Source organism: Chiloscyllium punctatum, chromosome 2 (genome assembly GCF_047496795.1).
Source record: "Chiloscyllium punctatum isolate Juve2018m chromosome 2, sChiPun1.3, whole genome shotgun sequence".
NCBI lineage: Eukaryota > Metazoa > Chordata > Chondrichthyes > Orectolobiformes > Hemiscylliidae > Chiloscyllium > Chiloscyllium punctatum.
In genome coordinates, this window is record NC_092740.1 from 76,501,292 (window position 1) to 76,519,462 (window position 18,171).

At 39.4% G+C, this 18,171-nt stretch overlaps 1 protein-coding gene across 1 annotated transcript in view; it reads left to right on the plus strand.

The window, feature by feature from the left end:
• hsd17b4 (hydroxysteroid (17-beta) dehydrogenase 4) overlaps positions 1 to 18,171 on the plus strand; it is a 141,548-nt gene that overhangs the window by 87,400 nt on the left and 35,977 nt on the right. Inside the window, exons 17-19 of the mRNA XM_072584307.1 lie at positions 4,301 to 4,366; positions 7,666 to 7,735; positions 16,430 to 16,536. Of these exons, the coding sequence (XP_072440408.1) occupies positions 4,301 to 4,366; positions 7,666 to 7,735; positions 16,430 to 16,536 (243 nt within the window). The remainder of the gene's footprint in view (positions 1 to 4,300; positions 4,367 to 7,665; positions 7,736 to 16,429; positions 16,537 to 18,171) is intronic.

Here is an 18,171-nt window from a genome sequence, read left to right on the forward strand (position 1 = left end):
TTCCTCACAAGACCTCCCCTCCAAACCAGACAACACCTGAGTAAATCTCCTCTGCACCCTTTCCAAAGCTTCCAAATCCTTCCTATAATGCGGTGATAAGAGCTATATGCAATGCTCCAAGTGCGGCTGCACCAGAGTTTTGTACAGCTGCAGCACGGCTCCTCAACTCAATCCCTCTGCCAATAAAAGCTAATACACTGTATGCCTTTTTAACAACCCTATCAACTTGGGTGGCAACTTTCAAGGATCTAAGTACATGGACACAGAGATCTCTCTGCTCATTTATACTACTAAGAATCTTACCATTAGGCCAGTACTCTTTATTCCTGTTGTTCCTTCCAAAGTGAATCATCTCACCTTTCCGCATTAAACTCCATTTGCCACCTCTTAGCCCAGCTCTGCAGCTTAACCCTCTGTAAGCTGCAGCATCCTTCGGCACTATCCATAACTCCACCAATCTGTCTCATCCGCAAATTTATTAACCCATCCTTCTGTGTCCTCATCTAAGCCATTTATATAAATGACAAACAGCAGTGGCCCCAAAACAGATCCTTGCGGTGCACCACTAGTAACTGAACTCCAGGTTAACATTTCCCATCAACCACCACCCCCTGTCTTTCACCAATCTAATTTCTGATCCAAACCACTAAATTACCCTCAATCCCATGCCTCTGTATTTTGTTCAATAGCCTCCAGTGGGGTACCTTATCGAACGTCTTACTGAAATCCATACATACCACAACAACTGCTTTATCCTTATCCACTTGTTTGGTCACCATCTTGAAGAACTCAATAAGGTTTGTGTGGTGCGACCTATCCTTCACAAAACCGTGTTGACAATCCCAAATCAACTTATTCCTCTTGATGATTATAAATCCTATCTCTCATAACCTTTTTCAACACTTTACCCACAATCAAAGTAAGGCTCACAGGTCTATAATTACCAGGATTGTCTGTACTCCCTTTCTTCAACAAGGGGACAACATTTGCTATCCTCCAGTCTTCTGGCACTATTCCTGTAGACAATGATGACTTAAAGATTAAAGGTAAAGGCTCTACAATCTCCTCCCTGGCTTCCCAGAGAATCCTAGGATAAATCCCATCTGGCCCAGGGGACCTATCTATTTTCACACTTTACAGCATTGCTAACACCTCTTCCTTGTGAATCTCAATCCTGTCTAGTCTAGTAGCCTCTATCTCAGTATTCTCCTCAACAACATTGTCTTTTTTCAGTGTGAATACTGAGGAAAAATATCCATTTAACACTTCCCCATTTCCTCTGACTCCACGCTCAACTTCCCACTGCTATCCTTGATTGGTACTAATCTTTCTGTAGTCATTCTTTTATTCCTGATAAAGCTATAGAAAGCTTTGGGATTTTCCTTGATCCTATCTGCCAATGACTTCTCGTATCCCCTCCTAGCTCTTCTTAACTCTGTCTTTAGGTCTTTCCTGGCTAATCTGTAACTCTCAAGTGCCCTGACTGAGCCTTCACGTCTCATCCTAACATAAGCCACCACCTTCCTCTTGACAAAAGATTCAACTTCTTTACTAAACTACGGCTCCCTTGCTCGACCACTTCCTCCCTGCCTGATGAAGGACACGCAATAGATGTTCCTTCAATAAGCTCTACAATTGTGCCCATTCCCTGCAGTTTCCCTCTCCATTCTATGCATCCTGAATCTTGCCTAATCGCATCGTAATTGTCTTTCCCCCAGCAATAACTCTTGCCCTGCAGTATATACCTATCCCTTTCCATCGCTGAAGTAAACATAACTGAATTGTGCCAACTAACAGCAAAGTACTCACCTACCTCCAAATCTAACACCTGGCTGCGTTCATTACCCAATACCAAATCCAGTGTGGCCTCGCCCCTTGCTGGCTTGTCTACATACTGTGTCAAGGAACTATCTTGCACACATTGGACAAAAACTGACCCATCTAAAGTACTTGAACTATAGTATTCCCAGTCAATATTTGGAAAGTTATAGTCCCCCATTGTAACTATCCTGTTACTCTCGCTCCTATCGAGAACCATCTTTGCCATCATTTTCTCTACATCTTTGGAGCTATTTGGAGGCCTACAGAAAACTCCCAACAGGATGGCTTCTCCTTTCCTGTTTCTAACCTCAGTACATGTGTCTTCAAACGTCCTTTCTGCCACCGTAATACTGTTCTTGACTAACAACGCCACACCTCCATCTCTCTTACCATCTTCTCTGTTCTTACTGAAACATCTAAATCCTGGAACCTGCAACAACCATTCCTGTCCCTGCTCTATCCATGTTTCTGAAATGACCATAACATTGAAGTCCTAGGTGCAAACCAATGCTGCAAGTTCACCCATCTTATTCTGGATTCTCCTGATGTTGAAGTAGACACACTTTAAACCATCTTCCTGCTTGCCAGTAAGCACTTGCAACCTTGACACCTCATTTCTGACACAATTTAGGTACCCATCTCCCTGCTGAATCGGTTTAAATCCTCCCGAAGAGTATTAGTAAATCCCTCTCTCCTGGATATTGGTACCCCTATGGTTCAGGTGTAGGCCATCCTGTTTGTTGAGGTCCCAATTATCCAGGTATTTGAAACCCTCCATCCTGCACCAATCCTGTAGCACATGTTCAATTCTTCTTGCTCCCTATTCCTCGCCTCGATGGCATGTGTTCTAACACTAAGCTTTCACCCTCGCTCCCTGAATTTCTGCCTTAAATCCCCATCCCTTTTCCTACCTATGTCACTGGTGCTTATGTGGACCACGACTTGGTGCTGCTGCCCTCCCCTTCATGGATCCTGAAAACACAATCTGAGACATCACGAACCCTGGCACCTGGGAGGCAACACACCAACCGTGAGTCTCTCTCATTTCCACAGAACCTCTTAACTGTCTCCCTAACTATGGAGTCCCCAATGACTAATACTGTGCTCGTCTCCTCCGATCCCTTCTGAGCAATAGGGACAGACTTTGTGCCAGAGACCTCTACCCCATGGCTTACCCCTGGTAAGTCATTCCCCCAACAGTATCCAAAATGGTATACTTGTTATAGAGGGGAATGGCCACAGGGGGTCCCTGCACTGCCTGCCGGTTTCCTTTGTCCCCTGGCTGTAACCCAGCTGCCTTTCTCATGCACCTGAGGTATGACTACCTCCCTGTAACTCCTCTCAATAACCCCGTCCACCTCCCGACGATCCGAAGTTCATCCAGCTCCAGCTCCAGTTCCAGTTCCCGAGAAGCTGGAGTTGGGTGCACTTCCCACAGAGGATGTCAGCAGGAACACTGGTGGTGACCCTTACTTCCCACATTCTGCAGGAGGAACATTCAACTTCCCTAACTGCCATTCCCACTATTCTAAATTTCCAAAAAGACTATCGAAAAATAAAGAATAAAAAAAACTAGTAACCTAACCAATCCAAGGAACAGAACTTTTTTTTATTAGAGGAGGAGGATAGGTGGGAGATGCTACCTAAGTAGTGTTTCGGGTAACACAGCCACCCAAATTCATTACTTCACTTACTGAGCAGTCCTGTGTCCGCTCCTGCTCAGCATGTGCTGCACCTATTCACGAGGTAAGTTTTTAAATCAGTGATTCACCTTCCCATCAGCCTCTGGTTGACTCTCCCGTTCTTCCTGCTGCTGAAACAAAAATGGAGGGCCCCGATGCTCAAAGTAAGTTTTTAAATTACTTCCCTAATTTGGCTCTGTGCCAGTTTTTCGTTGATTACATTCCTGAATAAAACCTTGTGTTGTTTTGTTAAGCTAAAAATAATATATCTATGCATTACTTTTGTTGTAAATAGAATGTTCAGTGAAAACCTATTAGTAAAATCTGAGTAAATCATTCCTTCAATATGCTTGCGAATGAATTCCTTTATTAGATAAGATTTGGATTAGATGAGATTCCCTGCAGTGTGGAAACAGGCCCTTTGGCCCAACAGGTCCACACCGACCCTCTGAAGCGTAACCCACCCAGACCCATTTCCCTCTGACTGATGTACCTAACACTATGGGCAATTTAGAATGGCCAATTCACCTAACCTGCACATCTTTGGACTGTGGGAGGAAACCGGAGCACCCGGAGGAAACCCATGCAGAAACGGGGAGAATGTGCAAACTCCACACAGACAGTCACCCAAAGCTGGATTCGAACCTGGGTCCCTGGTGCTGTGAGGTAGCAGTGCTAACCACTGAGCCACCATGTGAGCCACCCTTTTGTGTGATAATCATGATTTATCAGTTCATAATTGATATTCTCTTTCTATGTACTGCCTATCTTTTAAGAGTAATTTTTGCCTTATCCAGGTTACTAGGAATCCTCCCAACAGACCTCCAGATGCTGTCATGAGTGACGTAACAAGCGTAAATCAGGTATACAACACTTCTCACAGACTTGAATATTAAGATATTTTCTATTCAATCTGTTCAGAGATGTTGTTATTCACTTTTGTACCTTCTTCAGAATGGTTACTGGATTTGAAATGTTAACTGTGCTTTCTCTCCACAGATAGGTAAAAACAATGACTGCAGATGTTGGAAACCAGATTCTGGATTAGTGGCGCTGGAAGAGCACAGCAGTTCAGGCAGCATCCGAGGAGCAGTAAAATCGATGTTTCGGGCAAAAGCCCTTCATCCACAGATGCTGCCAGACCTGTTGAGTTTCTTCTGCAATGTGTATTTTTATTTCAGATTACTAGTGTCTGTTATTGTTTCTTTTATATTATTCAATTGGAAAATGTTATTCAACATTTCAGCTGAAGCCAAATGAAATATTAGTGATTTGTATGTTATTTCCTAAAGTTTTTTTTTGATTGGTCCCATAAATTTGATCATAGATTGTTAGGAACTTGATTTAGTGGTGTAAAACTACTTATTTTCATTAGTTTTCCACCTAAATGTGGCAGTTCTGGGCCTTTCTGTTGCTTTCTGAAATTTAAGTAACTTAGAGGTGTTTAATTGTCTACTTGCATTGTCTCCCCTGAGAGAGCTTGTTAAAATGGTCCCAGAAATTTCAGTTAGTGCTAATGCAGCTGAGTGGAAAAACCTGCTTGAGATTCTTGGCTGATGTTAAGCAAATGGAATAACTATGTTCTCAAAGCCAGTAAACTCTTGCTAAGTGGATTTACACATAATTGGAAAATGAGATTAAGCTAAGGGAACAGCTAGAAAAAAAGGAAATTTGTTTTAAAAGCAAACGCATAGAGAGCCTTGATATATATGAAATTCTGACCATTTTTGTAAGAATATGTACTCACAAGACAAGACTTGTGGTCTTTGCCCTTTCCTGAAGAAGGGCTTATGCCCAAAACATCGATTCTCCTTCTCCTTTAATGCTGCCTGAACTGCTGCATTTTTTTCAGCAACACATTTTTCAACTTGGCCCTTTCCATGCAAAATTATCCAAAATAAGTGAATAAGAAGTAGATACCAATCCTTATTCTGCTGATTATTTGGACAACTATTTACATTTTATTATAGAAACCATCTTAACAGTTCTAGTGAGACACTAAGGCATATGAAAATAATCACTCCATTTTGAATGAAAGAGGGCAAAAGTTTTAATTACTAAAATTTCCTAGTGACATTATATGTGAATGATTTGGAGATGCCAGTATTGGACTGGGGTGTACAAAGTTAAAAATCACACAATACCAGATTATAGTCCAACAGGTTTAACTGAAAGCATGCTAGCTTTCAGAACACTGCTCCTTCATCAGGTGGTTGTGGAGTAAAAGATCGTAAAACACAGAATTTAAAGCAAAAGTTTAGTTGATGAAACTGAAATTATATATTGAAAAAGACCTGGATTGTTTTTTAAAGTCTCTCATCTTTTAGAATGGTTTCAGTTCTTTCATATGTAAATCGCAGAACATTTAACAGTCTCACGCAGGGCAGCTCATATCTTGGATTCATTGTCTGGGCGACATGACACCAATTGCTAAAGTTCACTTGAGAATGTAACTTTTAAATGTTCTGTGATTTACATATGAAAGAACTGAAACCAACATGTTCATTCTAAAAGATGAGAGACTTACATTAAAAAAAAATCCAGGTCTTATTCAATATATAATTTCCATTTCATCACACTGTAAACATTCGCTATAAATTCTGTATCTCACAGTCTTATACTCCACAACCACCTGATGAAGGAGCAGCGCTCTGAAAGCTAGTGTGCTTCCCAATTAAACCCGTTGGACTATAACCTGGTGTGTAATTTTTAACATTATATGTGAAGACTGCTATTAGTTCTTTAATTGATGAGTGGAGAAATTAGCTATTAAATTATTTCAATTAAGTACAACTTTTGTACTTTGTAGTCCCTATGGTATACAGGGGAACTTCAATTATCTGAACGTGATGGGCGGGCACTATTTCTTTCGGATAATTGATTATTTGGTCTGATCCCCGTCCAGAAGACAACAGAAGCACACAGCGTGTGAGGCCCTGTTCCCTAACCCCACCCCCAATACTACCCCCCCACACCTGCGCTCCCTAACCCCATGCAACACTGCCCCCCGCCCCACAACCCAATCCAACACTGCCCCCCCCGCCCACCGACCGCATCCAACACCACCCCCGGACCTCATCCAACACTGCCCTCCAACCCTGTCCAACACTGCCCCTCAAAACTGTCCTACACCGTCCCTGGACCCCATCCCACACCAGTCCCCAACCCTGTCCAATATCGCCCCCCATCCCACCCTGCCCCAAACACCTCCCCCCATCCATAAACCCGTCCAACCTCAACCTCACCCCCACCGCCCTCGTCCAACACCGCCCCCCCCCCCCACCCACCATCCAACCCCGCACACACCAACCCCACCCCCCCCTCCAGGGCAGCCGGCCTGGACACCAACAAGACTGCTGTTGCAGTTCCCTTTGTGGGGTACGTCTCCAAATTACGCACGCACGCACGCACGCACACACACACACACACAATGTGACTGCAGCTTTTTGACAGGTTTCACCTTTGTCCTGTACAGGACAGTGTTGGAGAGATTGTGTGGGGAAGAATCGTTTAGGGTGCACCCTCTGTAGAACTCCAGGGAAAGTGTGGGGTGAGGGAGAGGGCGGGCAGACAGTCATTTGGAGATGGTGCCTGTTTAATCACTAAATAAAAGACATGATCACTGTTGGAAACATGTCTTTGATATAATGTTTCCATCGGGACCTGGAGATCTCCTTCGGATAATCAGTATTTGGATAATCGAGGTTCCTCTGTAAATGATCCTGTTCTTAACACCATGGTCCATTTGTTTTACCACTCAGTGCTGCGTGATACTAACTGCTCATATCAGTATTGTTTTATTTCTAAACCAGCAAATTTTGCACAGGACTTATTAGATGGGCATAAACATTTCACACTCAACAGAACAATTTGCAAAGATAAATTTACATGCCATAAAAATATTGGTTTGTCTCTTGTTTTGATATTCTTTTGAATTACACCGATGAGTGCGAGTTGAGAAACTTCAACAGAATGTGTCTTTTTCAGCAATGCCTAAATATTACAAACTACCAGGTCAGAGTTACAAATTTAGTTGAGTCTTGAACATATGTTGAAATGCTTTTGTTGCGCAACTGTATTTTATTTTATCTGTGATTTATATTTTTAAAAATATCGACTGTATTCTGTGAAAGTAAAGTAGGGCACGTTTCCCCTATTACAGGCTGCTCTGTACCGGCTGAACGGAGACTGGAACCCCTTGCACATTGACCCAAATTTTGCTGCTTTTGGAGGTAATGTAGTAGTAAATTGAAATTGTTTATTCAAAATAACTGTATTTCTTATGATTTTATTTATTTGTATATTGCCAAATAAATAATTATGCTAAAACTGAGGTCATTTATTCATTTCTCATATTCCATTTCTCATTTGCCCTCCTCTATCTTCTCAATCTATAACAACTTAATCCTTGGCTTCCTCTGGGTTCTTGTCCGGTGACTTCATCCAAAATCATAACCATAGTTTGCACTTGTACAAAGATGGCACCCAGCTGTATCTCAATATGATCTTTTTTAACTTGCATTACATTCAACTTCTTGTCTAATTTCTAATACTGGTTGAGCAGAAATTCCTTCCAGTTAAATATTGGAAAAAGCAAAGCCATTCTTATTGGTATCTGCTGCAAAAGTTGTTTTGTAGTCACTAGTTCCATCTCTCTTGGTGGCTATCTGAATCTGAGTCAGACTGCAACCTTCAAGCCAGATTTAAACCTGCGATGAGTTTCCAGTTGCAATCTGGTGCACTGCTAAGATGTCTTTTCGCCTTCATAAGATCACAGCATTGCTGAAACTTGCAACCATGCTTTTGTAATCTCTGCACTTGAGTATTATAGCACACTCTTGACTGGCCTCCCATATTCTGCCCTCACAAATTTAAGGGAATTCAAACTTTACTGTTCACATTTTTAGTTACATCAAGCCTGTTTGTTTATCACCCTTGTGCTCACATTGGCTCCCAATTAAGTAATAACTTGAGTTTAACATTCTCCTCCTTGATTTCCATTCCCTCCATGACCTAGCCCTCCCTATCTCTGTAACCTTCTCCATCCCAACAGCCCTTACCGCTGTCTGTGCTCTTCAAATTGTAACCTCCTTGAACTATTTCTTCTCTCTACTTAGTTTTTTTCCCTTTGAAGTGCTCCTTAAATCATTTTATCAATTATTTGGTAATGTTTTCCTAAAATACAGGTTGTAGTCCAACAGATTTATTTGAAATCACAAGCTTTCGGAGGCTGCCCCTTCAGATGAAGTGAGAGATAAGCACACAAGCACAGAATTTGTAGACAGAGATCAGTGGGCAGAGAGATCAAAAGATCATGCAAATGGTTTGAGTGGAGTGTCAATAGGCCAAATAATAGGTCTTGCAGGTGATCAAGAGTGTCGGACGCTGTGAGTAAAATGTCAACACCTGAATAACAAGTGAAGGGATGACCTAAAACCTAATTGAATGTGGCAGACATTAAAAGATGGTGCTACAGACAAACCAAATGACTGGAATAATATTATAGGTATAAGAGTCGCGTGCTAAGAGTCTAACCAAAGTAACGATTAAACCAAAACTGTGTAAACTAATTAAGGTAGAGAGATCATAACATGGTCAAGGACATTCTGATCTTTGGTTAAACTTCCCACAAGGCAGCCTTTGGGATGCACAACATTGCAGAACCACCTAGCAGATACAGTAGCCAAGTTACAGAGCCATGAAGATGGCCTCAATTGTGATTTTGGGTGCATGTCACACTACATGCCACCCTATCGCACTTCTGTATCTATAAAATCACCTTTACCAGCCTATTTGACACCATCACCTTGATAAGTTATGATCTCTCTACTTTAATTAGTTTGTACAGTTTTAGATTACTGTTACTTTGGTTCGACCCTTGGCATGTGACTTTTATACCGACCATGTTATTACAGTTATTTGGTTTGTCTCCAGCACCACCTTATTTTTGGGGTTTTGAAATTGTTCCTGCCTCATTCAGTCAAATTTTAGGTCATCGCTTCCCTTGTTATTCCATTGTTGACACTTTACTCACACCATCTGACATTCTTGATCACCTGCAGAGGCCTGTTATTTGGCCTGTTGACACTGCACTCAAAACCATTTGTGTGATTTATTTGATGTCTGTGTCAATAAATTCTGTGCCTGTGTGCTTCTCTCTCACCTCACCTGACAAAGGGACAGTGCTTTGAAATTTTGTGATTTTAAATAAAGCTATTGAACTCTAACTCGATATTGTCTGACTTCTTCCTTTGTAAGTTCAGTGTTATGTTTTGATCCTGTAAACACCGTGGAACATTTTGGTCAAGGCACAATATAAATACAAGCTGATGATACATATCATCTCTGGATATGAGAGACTCTGCCAAGGCTGTATTTATTGCCCATCTCCAGTTGCACTGAGAAGTTGGAAGTGCTGTCCCCTTGAACCCCTTTGATTAGAGTGTTCCCACATTGTTTGACATGGAATTCTAGATTTCAAATCCTAGAAGAAATGCTGATGTATGTTCAAGTTAGAATGGTGTGTGACTGGGCAGGAATGTGGTGATGACATTTTGCTGTTTTTGCCCTTGGTAGTAGACATCCTAAATAATGAAGATGTTGCTGGCATAAATTTATTGAGTTGCTGCAGTGCATCTTGAAGGACTACACATTTCAATAGTGAGGGAATGATCGATTCTAATTCCTGTTTTACATCATCAGTTTAAAGAAACCGCTACTTCCTGGATAGTATCAAGAGCTATGAATGTTGTTGAAGCTGTGCCCTATTAGGCAAGTGGGTTGAGCCTTGTAGCTAGTAGAGGGACTTTTTATGGGCCAGGAAGAAGTTAGTTATAGAATGCCAAACTGCTGTCCACTCTTGTAGACCAGTGTTGGCATAGCTGATCCAATAGATTCTGCTCTGTGGTGACCTGAGATGTTGTGGTAGGAAACTCAGGGATGCTCATGCTGTTAGAAGTCAGGAACAAATAACTTGGCTTTCTCTTGTTAATCTAATCATTGCTTAGCATTCATGCATAATGCATGTTACCTTTCCCTCTTTAACTCAAGGTTTATCTGTAGGTTAGAAATATAAAATACTGGAGATATATGAAATTTAGAGTCAGAGTTTTCATAGCATGGAAAAACACCCATTAGCCTAGGATGTCCAAGTAACAAACATCGGTCTGTTCTGATTCCATTTTCTAGCACTTAGCCCTTAGCCTTGTATGCTATGGAGTTTCAAAAGTTCACCTAAAGAGTTAAATATCTAAACTTTCAGGTACAATCGTTTCCTTAGTACTAGTTATTGCTGTAGGTTAACATGTATTGTTTCAACTGAGAAGACTTTGTTAATGGAGCTGACACTGGAATCACCTGTAAATAGCAGCATTCCTCACCCAATAATACATTTATTGAACCAGCTTAAATAGTTTGAGCAAAGATGATTGCTTGTGGAGCACCCGCAGTAATTTCCTAAGGTGTTAATGGTTGGTCTCCAACTACTACAGCCATCTTGCTCTGCACCTAATATGCATCTGCTGCCAAGGAAGGCTGTGGAGGCTCAGTCATTGACTACATTTAAGACTGAGGTAGATAGATTGAATTGAATTGAACTTATTGTCATGTATTATCAAGGGGATCAAGGGTTATGGGGAGAAAGTGGGAAAATGGGGTTGAGAAACTTACCAGCCATGATTGAATGGCAGAGCAGACTCAATGGGCTGAATGGCCTCATGCCTACTCCTATGTCTTATGGTCTCAAGATTCCAGTCACTAAAGAGCTATTTCTGTGATTTCCTTTGATTTCAGTTTTGCTAATGCACCTAGTTTTCAGATGAATGCTTCAAGCTGTGATGAGCAACCGTTCTTATCTCTCTTTCCACTGAGTTCTCACATATGCCAGTGACTTTAAAACAACAATTCAGATGAAATTAAAAAGAAACAAGTGAACACGATTTAATGTGATAAATATTAGCATGCAAACTCAGTGTTTTACTTATTTTTTTTCCTGCTGTTCTTGCTGTTAACATTTTATATGTTTTATTTAAAGAAGAAAGGTATAACATTATTTGCAGCATATATTTTGCTTGTGATATCTATTCACTTTTCTATTTTGAACACTTTTATTAAGTCATAACAAGGAAAAATAATTTTAGGTGGGGACGGATACATTGTCTGGGTGTTTTTCTGTTCTACAAAAATTCTGACTCTAAATTTTGAGTATCTCCAGTATTTTCCATTTCTAACCGTTCAACCTTGAGTTAAAGAGTGACAGGTAACGTGCATACTGCATGAATACTAAGCAATGACTAGATATTGCATGCAGCCAAAGAGGCAATTAACGGTAATTGCAATTAACATCTGACTAAATTGTTTTTGTTAGTATGATACAGGTTTCATTAGAAATTTTTGAGTGGATAGAAGGAGAATGCTGTCCTCTGAACATTAAGAAACTTGCTTGGATGAATGGCTTTATGACACTCATTTGTCTTCCCAAATCTCTCCTGGTCCAGCAGTGATGGGCTACTAGTACATGTTCATGACACTGCTTGTCTTTATTGCTAACTGACAAAACAGAAGAATCAAAGCAAGTTTCCAAACCCTTGGCATATTTGCTGACATGGTGTAATTCAATCGTCAAGTCAGTGCAGCACAGAAGGTGGTCATTTGGGTATTGAGTGCATCTCTGTAAAGCAATCAATTTAGCATTTGTAGGTAGCAGTGTTAAACACCAAATGTTTCAGTCAGAATTTCTAGTCTTTAACTAGATGTGTTGATTATGTTAAGTTTCTACCATCACCGTTATCAAAAATTAGTTATATCTGTAGCAGCTCTTAACATATTGAGCAAAGTGGCTGGAGTGTTTTTGTGTTAGAAATTGAGAGAATTGAGTTTAATAAGCCTTCAAATCAGTTTTGTTTTCTGTCACCTTGACTCTGAGTCATGGTGACCATTGCACAATCCTTCTAATTTAAATATTAACACTGAGGACATCCTCCAGCATATCGTGTCAGTCCACAACTCATGCGCAGTAGGGTTAATTTAAGAACTGATCTGACAAAGTGAACTGGCCATCCTATAAATGGTGACAACAAAACAGTATACAATTATCTATAATATTGTAATCCAACATATTCTTGACTTGTGCATCAATACTAATTCAGCAGGGAGTATCAGAGCAGCTTGCTACGAGCTGTAACCACCTTACCTAAAAGTAACAACACCAGACTAAATGCATACTACATAGTAAGAAGAGTATAGTGTAAACAGAGCTAAGTAATCTGTTGCGATTTAATTATTTTTAAACTTCATATGAAATCTCAAGGTCTCAATGTTAATTTTTGTGGAATGGTCATATTGGCAAAAAGTATGATCACTAACTAAAAGGGCAAATTTAAAAATCACACAACATCAGGTTATAGTCCAACAGGTTTATTTAGAAGCACTAGTTTTTGGAGCGCTGCTAATGAAGAACCAGCACTCCGAAAACTAGTGCTTCCAAATAAACCTATTGGACTATAACCTGGTGTTGTGTAATTTTTAACTTTGTTCATCCCAGTCCAACTTTGGCATCTCCAAGTCATAAAAGGGCAAACTAGCAGTTTTATTGGACACACAAAATAAAACTTAGCAATCCATTATTTGAGATACGATATACAAATATTCAATACATATTGGTCTGTCCATTCTGTGGGTCTCAAGATTTCTAGAGTTTTCCTTTTGTGATTCCTCAAGACTGTTCCTTAGGTATCTTGACTCAAAATAACTTAATTTAAACATACATGCATAAAATGTGCAACTTTAAGATTTAAACTTTTAATTTTCTGGTGCCCCTTAATTACTAAAGCTCCAATCCCTTCTTAACTTTTGGCGCTGCACATTTTGCATCTGCTGAGCTGTTGTCCTGTTTCATAGCTTCCTCTGTTATGGTTTCTAACCATCAACACACTCTCTCTGTAGCTGCAGCATGACTTGCCAGTTTTATATGCAAAGCCCCAACTAATGAAGGCAAGTGTGCTGTATGGCTTCTTTCCCACATTATCGACTTGTGTTGTCACTTTCAGGAGTTATGTATTTACAGCCCAAAATCCCTCTGTATACCAATGTTGAGGGTCCTGCCATTTGTTGTATACTTTCCTCTTACATCTGACCTCCTACAATGGGTCATTTCGCACTTGTCTGAATTAAACTCCATTTTCCATCACTATACCCAACTCTCCAACTGATCCACATCCTGCGGTATTCTTTGACAACCTTCCTCACTATCCACATTTCCGTCAGTTTTCTCATTGTCTGCAAACTTAGTAATCAGACTTTTTCATCCATATCATTTATAAATATTACAATTAACAGTGTCCACGTACTGATTCTTATCGAACACCATTGGTCACAGACCTCCAGTCAGAAAAGCACTCCTCCACAACTACCCTCAGTCTTCTGTGACCAAGCCAATTTTGTATCTAACTTACCAACTCAGCATGGATGCTATGTGACTTAATCTTCTGGGCCAGACTATCGTTAGGGACCTTATCAAATGCTTTAGCCAAATCCATGTAGACAACATTTACTCCCCTAACCTCATCAATGATCTTCATCGCTTCCTCAAAAAAACTCAAATTTATAAGACAAAACCTGTCCCACAGAAGGCATGCTGACCATCTCTAATCCTATCCTTAATTCCCCATTCTTCTTCAAATGCGTGTAAATCCTGTCTCTAAGAATCTTCTCTAATAATATCCTTACCAATATGTAAGGCTCATCTGCCTTTTGTTTCCTGGATTATCCCAATGGCCCTTCTTAAACAAAGGAACAGCATTGGCTGTTCTAAAATGAGTGGGGACATTTTGAGTTGAGCATTACAGGACTGCAGGAAGTTATGGACTAAACAAACCCAAAAAAATGTTTAAGTATCAGGATAGAAACTGTAGAGTTGAGATAAGTGAGCAAACACAGGTGGGCTGCGTAACCTGGGGGAAGGAGAATTCATGAAGGTGGAAGATGAAAGGTCAGCCAGGAGGGCATTGAAATCATGTGGAGAGGGCAAAAATGTTATGAGAATTTCTATTGCCGAGGAGTTAAATTCATGAATGATGTTACTTTGAAAGTTGACTATATGCTGTTAAGTTCAATGTAATTTATAGCAGATTTAGTGAACAATATGCAGAATGGTTACAATCAAATTAACTTGATGTCATTATTTTGTTTTTTATCAATAAAATATTTCTGATTTTAGGAGCATGTAAAACCAGAATATACCACATTTGCTGAGTTGGGAAACTGAGACTAAATTAAATAGTGGGTGTTGTCTTGTCCAGTTTACTTTTCAATAATCAAATGTTTCTCAAGGAAACATGATTACATGTATTACATGAAAGATTAATGTCAGGTTTTTCTGAATGTATATTAAAGGGCCAGGGCTCTGTTATGTAGATCATTTCCATCCTAGGAAATAAAATAGGTTTAGATTTTTGTCACACTTCTATGAAAGGGTGAAAACTATATGTACAGCAAGTGATAAAACAGGTAATTTTATTGGAAATAAGTTGACATTGATTAAGTAGAATTCATTTGTATTGAACTTGAAGTCATTCAGTGAGCAACATTTTAGTGGTGTGAGGACAGAATTAATATGTACCCAACACTTAATCATAATAAATAAGAATGAAAATGTACATCTGTCACATGTAGAATGGTGGCATTTAAATCAAAGTGTTTACACATTAAGCGAGTATACTTCTGTACAGTAAATATGTTTGTGGTTCATATCCAAGAGTTTACACAGGATGGAATTTGATATGCATCAGTTGCAAAATTGATCAACAGCATTAACAATTGAATATATATGGTGCTTTAAACACAAACACCCCGAGACACGTCATGCTAGTGTTGAGTTAAAGAATCCAACACAAGGACGTATTTTGCAGAAAGTGATATTTTTCAAATAGAGTTTTAAGGAGCATGAGGGACAGAGGGGTTTTCAGAGGAAATTCCAGAGTTTGAGACTGAGATAGCTAAAGAAGTCATTGGCAGTCAATAGTGAGGTGAAGGAATGAAGAGATTTGCAAGAATCTGGAATGATGCAAAGCTTGAAGGGTTTAGGGTTGAAAGAGAAGACTGGAGAGGTTTGTGGTCATTCTGAGCTATTCTTCAATGATTTAAACAATTTTAAAATGTATCGCTTTTTTGAAACTTTATTAGATAGCCTATACGCACTAATGATCTTTAAGTTAGTCTTTGTTTCAAGTTGAAAAATAACACAACTCTGCAGAGATTCAGGAGGTCAGATGGAATTTATGTAACAAGGAAAAAAACCTTGTCAAAATAGTTCAAATGTGATTTGGCGAAATTTATATCCTCCTGGCTTACATCTATTCCTTAAAGATTGTTAAATACTTTCTATAATTCGTATTCTACACAATGAGAATTATGTAGCTATTTAATTAAATTGCAACAAAACATCCAGGATCTGTTAAGTAATTAATTGATTGAATGTTATAATGTAACTTAGTTTATTGTTTTGACAATTTTATTGCTTTGGGTTCTTGTGTGGTATCATTCTAAGAATAAACCTCAGTTATGCTTTGCAGAATTCTTTTAACCTTGTTTGTTTCAGCGTGAGCAGAAATTGCTTTAAAAAATAATGCTATATTTGGAAAATTTGGGACAGTTTAAATAAAATCTCAAGTTGGCACATAAGGTTCCATATAAATGTAGAAAATATCTGTATGTACCTAATTTGTGGAAAGCTAAGAATAACTTGGCAAAGCATTGTAGTTGGTTTTACCAGTATGAAAAATAGTTACTGGCCAAAAAGTAAAATGAAGAAAGTGCAAATGGTTCTTTATTTTGGATATTAGCTAACAGTCAAATAATATATATTACTCTGTTAGGTTAGATTTGTGTGATGCATATGAAATTATTTAAAATATTTTCCTTCACTCAAGGGTTCAAAAAACCAATTCTACATGGGTTGTGTTCCATGGGATTTGCAGCACGGCATGTCTTGAAACAGTATGCAAATAATGATGTGACAAAATTCAAAGCTATTAAGGTACAATGTAGTATTGTAATTTATAATACCATTATCCACTAAGCATTAGATTGATTGCACATTTAGCTCTTAGGTTGTTTTTTATTTTTTATATTTATTAATTATGTAGAGGACTGTGGGATTAGAGCACCTTTCATTTGTGGATCAAAATCCCAGTGAACATGATGGGATATATAGATACCTTATATGACAGAAGGCAGACCTGCCTTGATTCTCAACTGCATGACTCCTACCTTGAGTTAAAAATTAGGCTTACATTTAATACATTCATGGTTTATAATATAAAATAATTTAAATTTAAATTTCATGTACAAAGAAACATTGCTTATATAAAATTGTGTTTAATTGCTAAAACTGTAGGAAATGCTAATTAAGTAGAATCCCTACTGTGTGGAAGGAGCTTATTCGACTCAACGTCTGCGCTGACCCTCCAAAGAGCATTCCACCCAGCCCCAACCCCCATCCCTTTCACCCCACATTTAGCATGGCCAGTCCATCTAACCTGCACATAGTCATCGAGTCACACAACACAGAAACAGACCCTTCGGTCCAACCAGTCCATGCTGAACATAATCCCAAAGTAAACTATCCCACCTGCCTGCTCCTGGCCCATATCCCTCCAAATCTTTTCTATTCATGTATCTATCCAGGTGTCTTAAAAACATTTTAATTGTACCCATATCCGCCACTTTCTCAGGAAGTTCATTCCACACGTGAACCACCCTGTGTAAAAAATTTGCTTGTCATCTCTTTTTGTAAATTTCTCTCCTCTCACCTTAAAAATCTGCCCTCTAGTCTTGAAATCCTCATTGCTGGAGAAAATACAACTACCATTAACTCTATCTATACCTTTCATTATTTTATAAACTTCTTTCAAGTCGCCTCCCAACCTCCTACACTCCAGGAAAAAAAAGTCCCAGCTATCCAGCCTTGCTTTATAACTCAAACTTTGCATGCCCAGCAACATTTTGGTAAACTTCTTCTGAACCCCCTCCATCTTGAAAATATCCTTCCTATAACTGGTCAACCAGAACTGGACACCGTACTCCAGAAGAGGTCTTACCAATTTGCTATACAACTTGAGCATGACTTCCCATCTCCTATATTCAAAAGGCCTGGGCTATGAAGGCAAGTGTGCCAAACACCTTTTTAACCACCCTGTCTATATGTGATGCAAACTTCAAAGAATTATGTCGCTGCACCCCTTAGTCCCTCTATTCTACAACACTATCTAAGGCCCTACCATTAATTGTATAAGCCCTACCTTTGTTTGTTGTACCAAAATGCAATACCTCGCATTTATCCAGACTGAAATCCATCTGCCATTTTTCAGCCCATTGACTATTTTGATCATGATCCCTTTGTAATCTTAGAAACCTTCAGTGTCTACAAAGTTAAAAATGACACAACACCAGGTTACAGTCCAACAGGTTTATTTGGAAGTGCAAGATTTAGGAGCACTGCACCTTCATCAGGTAGCTACCTGACAAAGGAGGAGTGCTCCAAAAGCCTGTACCTTCCAAATAAACATATTGGTCTATAACCTGGTGTTGTGTGATTGTTAACCTTGTCCACCCCAATTTAACACCGGCATCTCCATATCATGACTCTCTACAATGACACTAATTTTGGTGT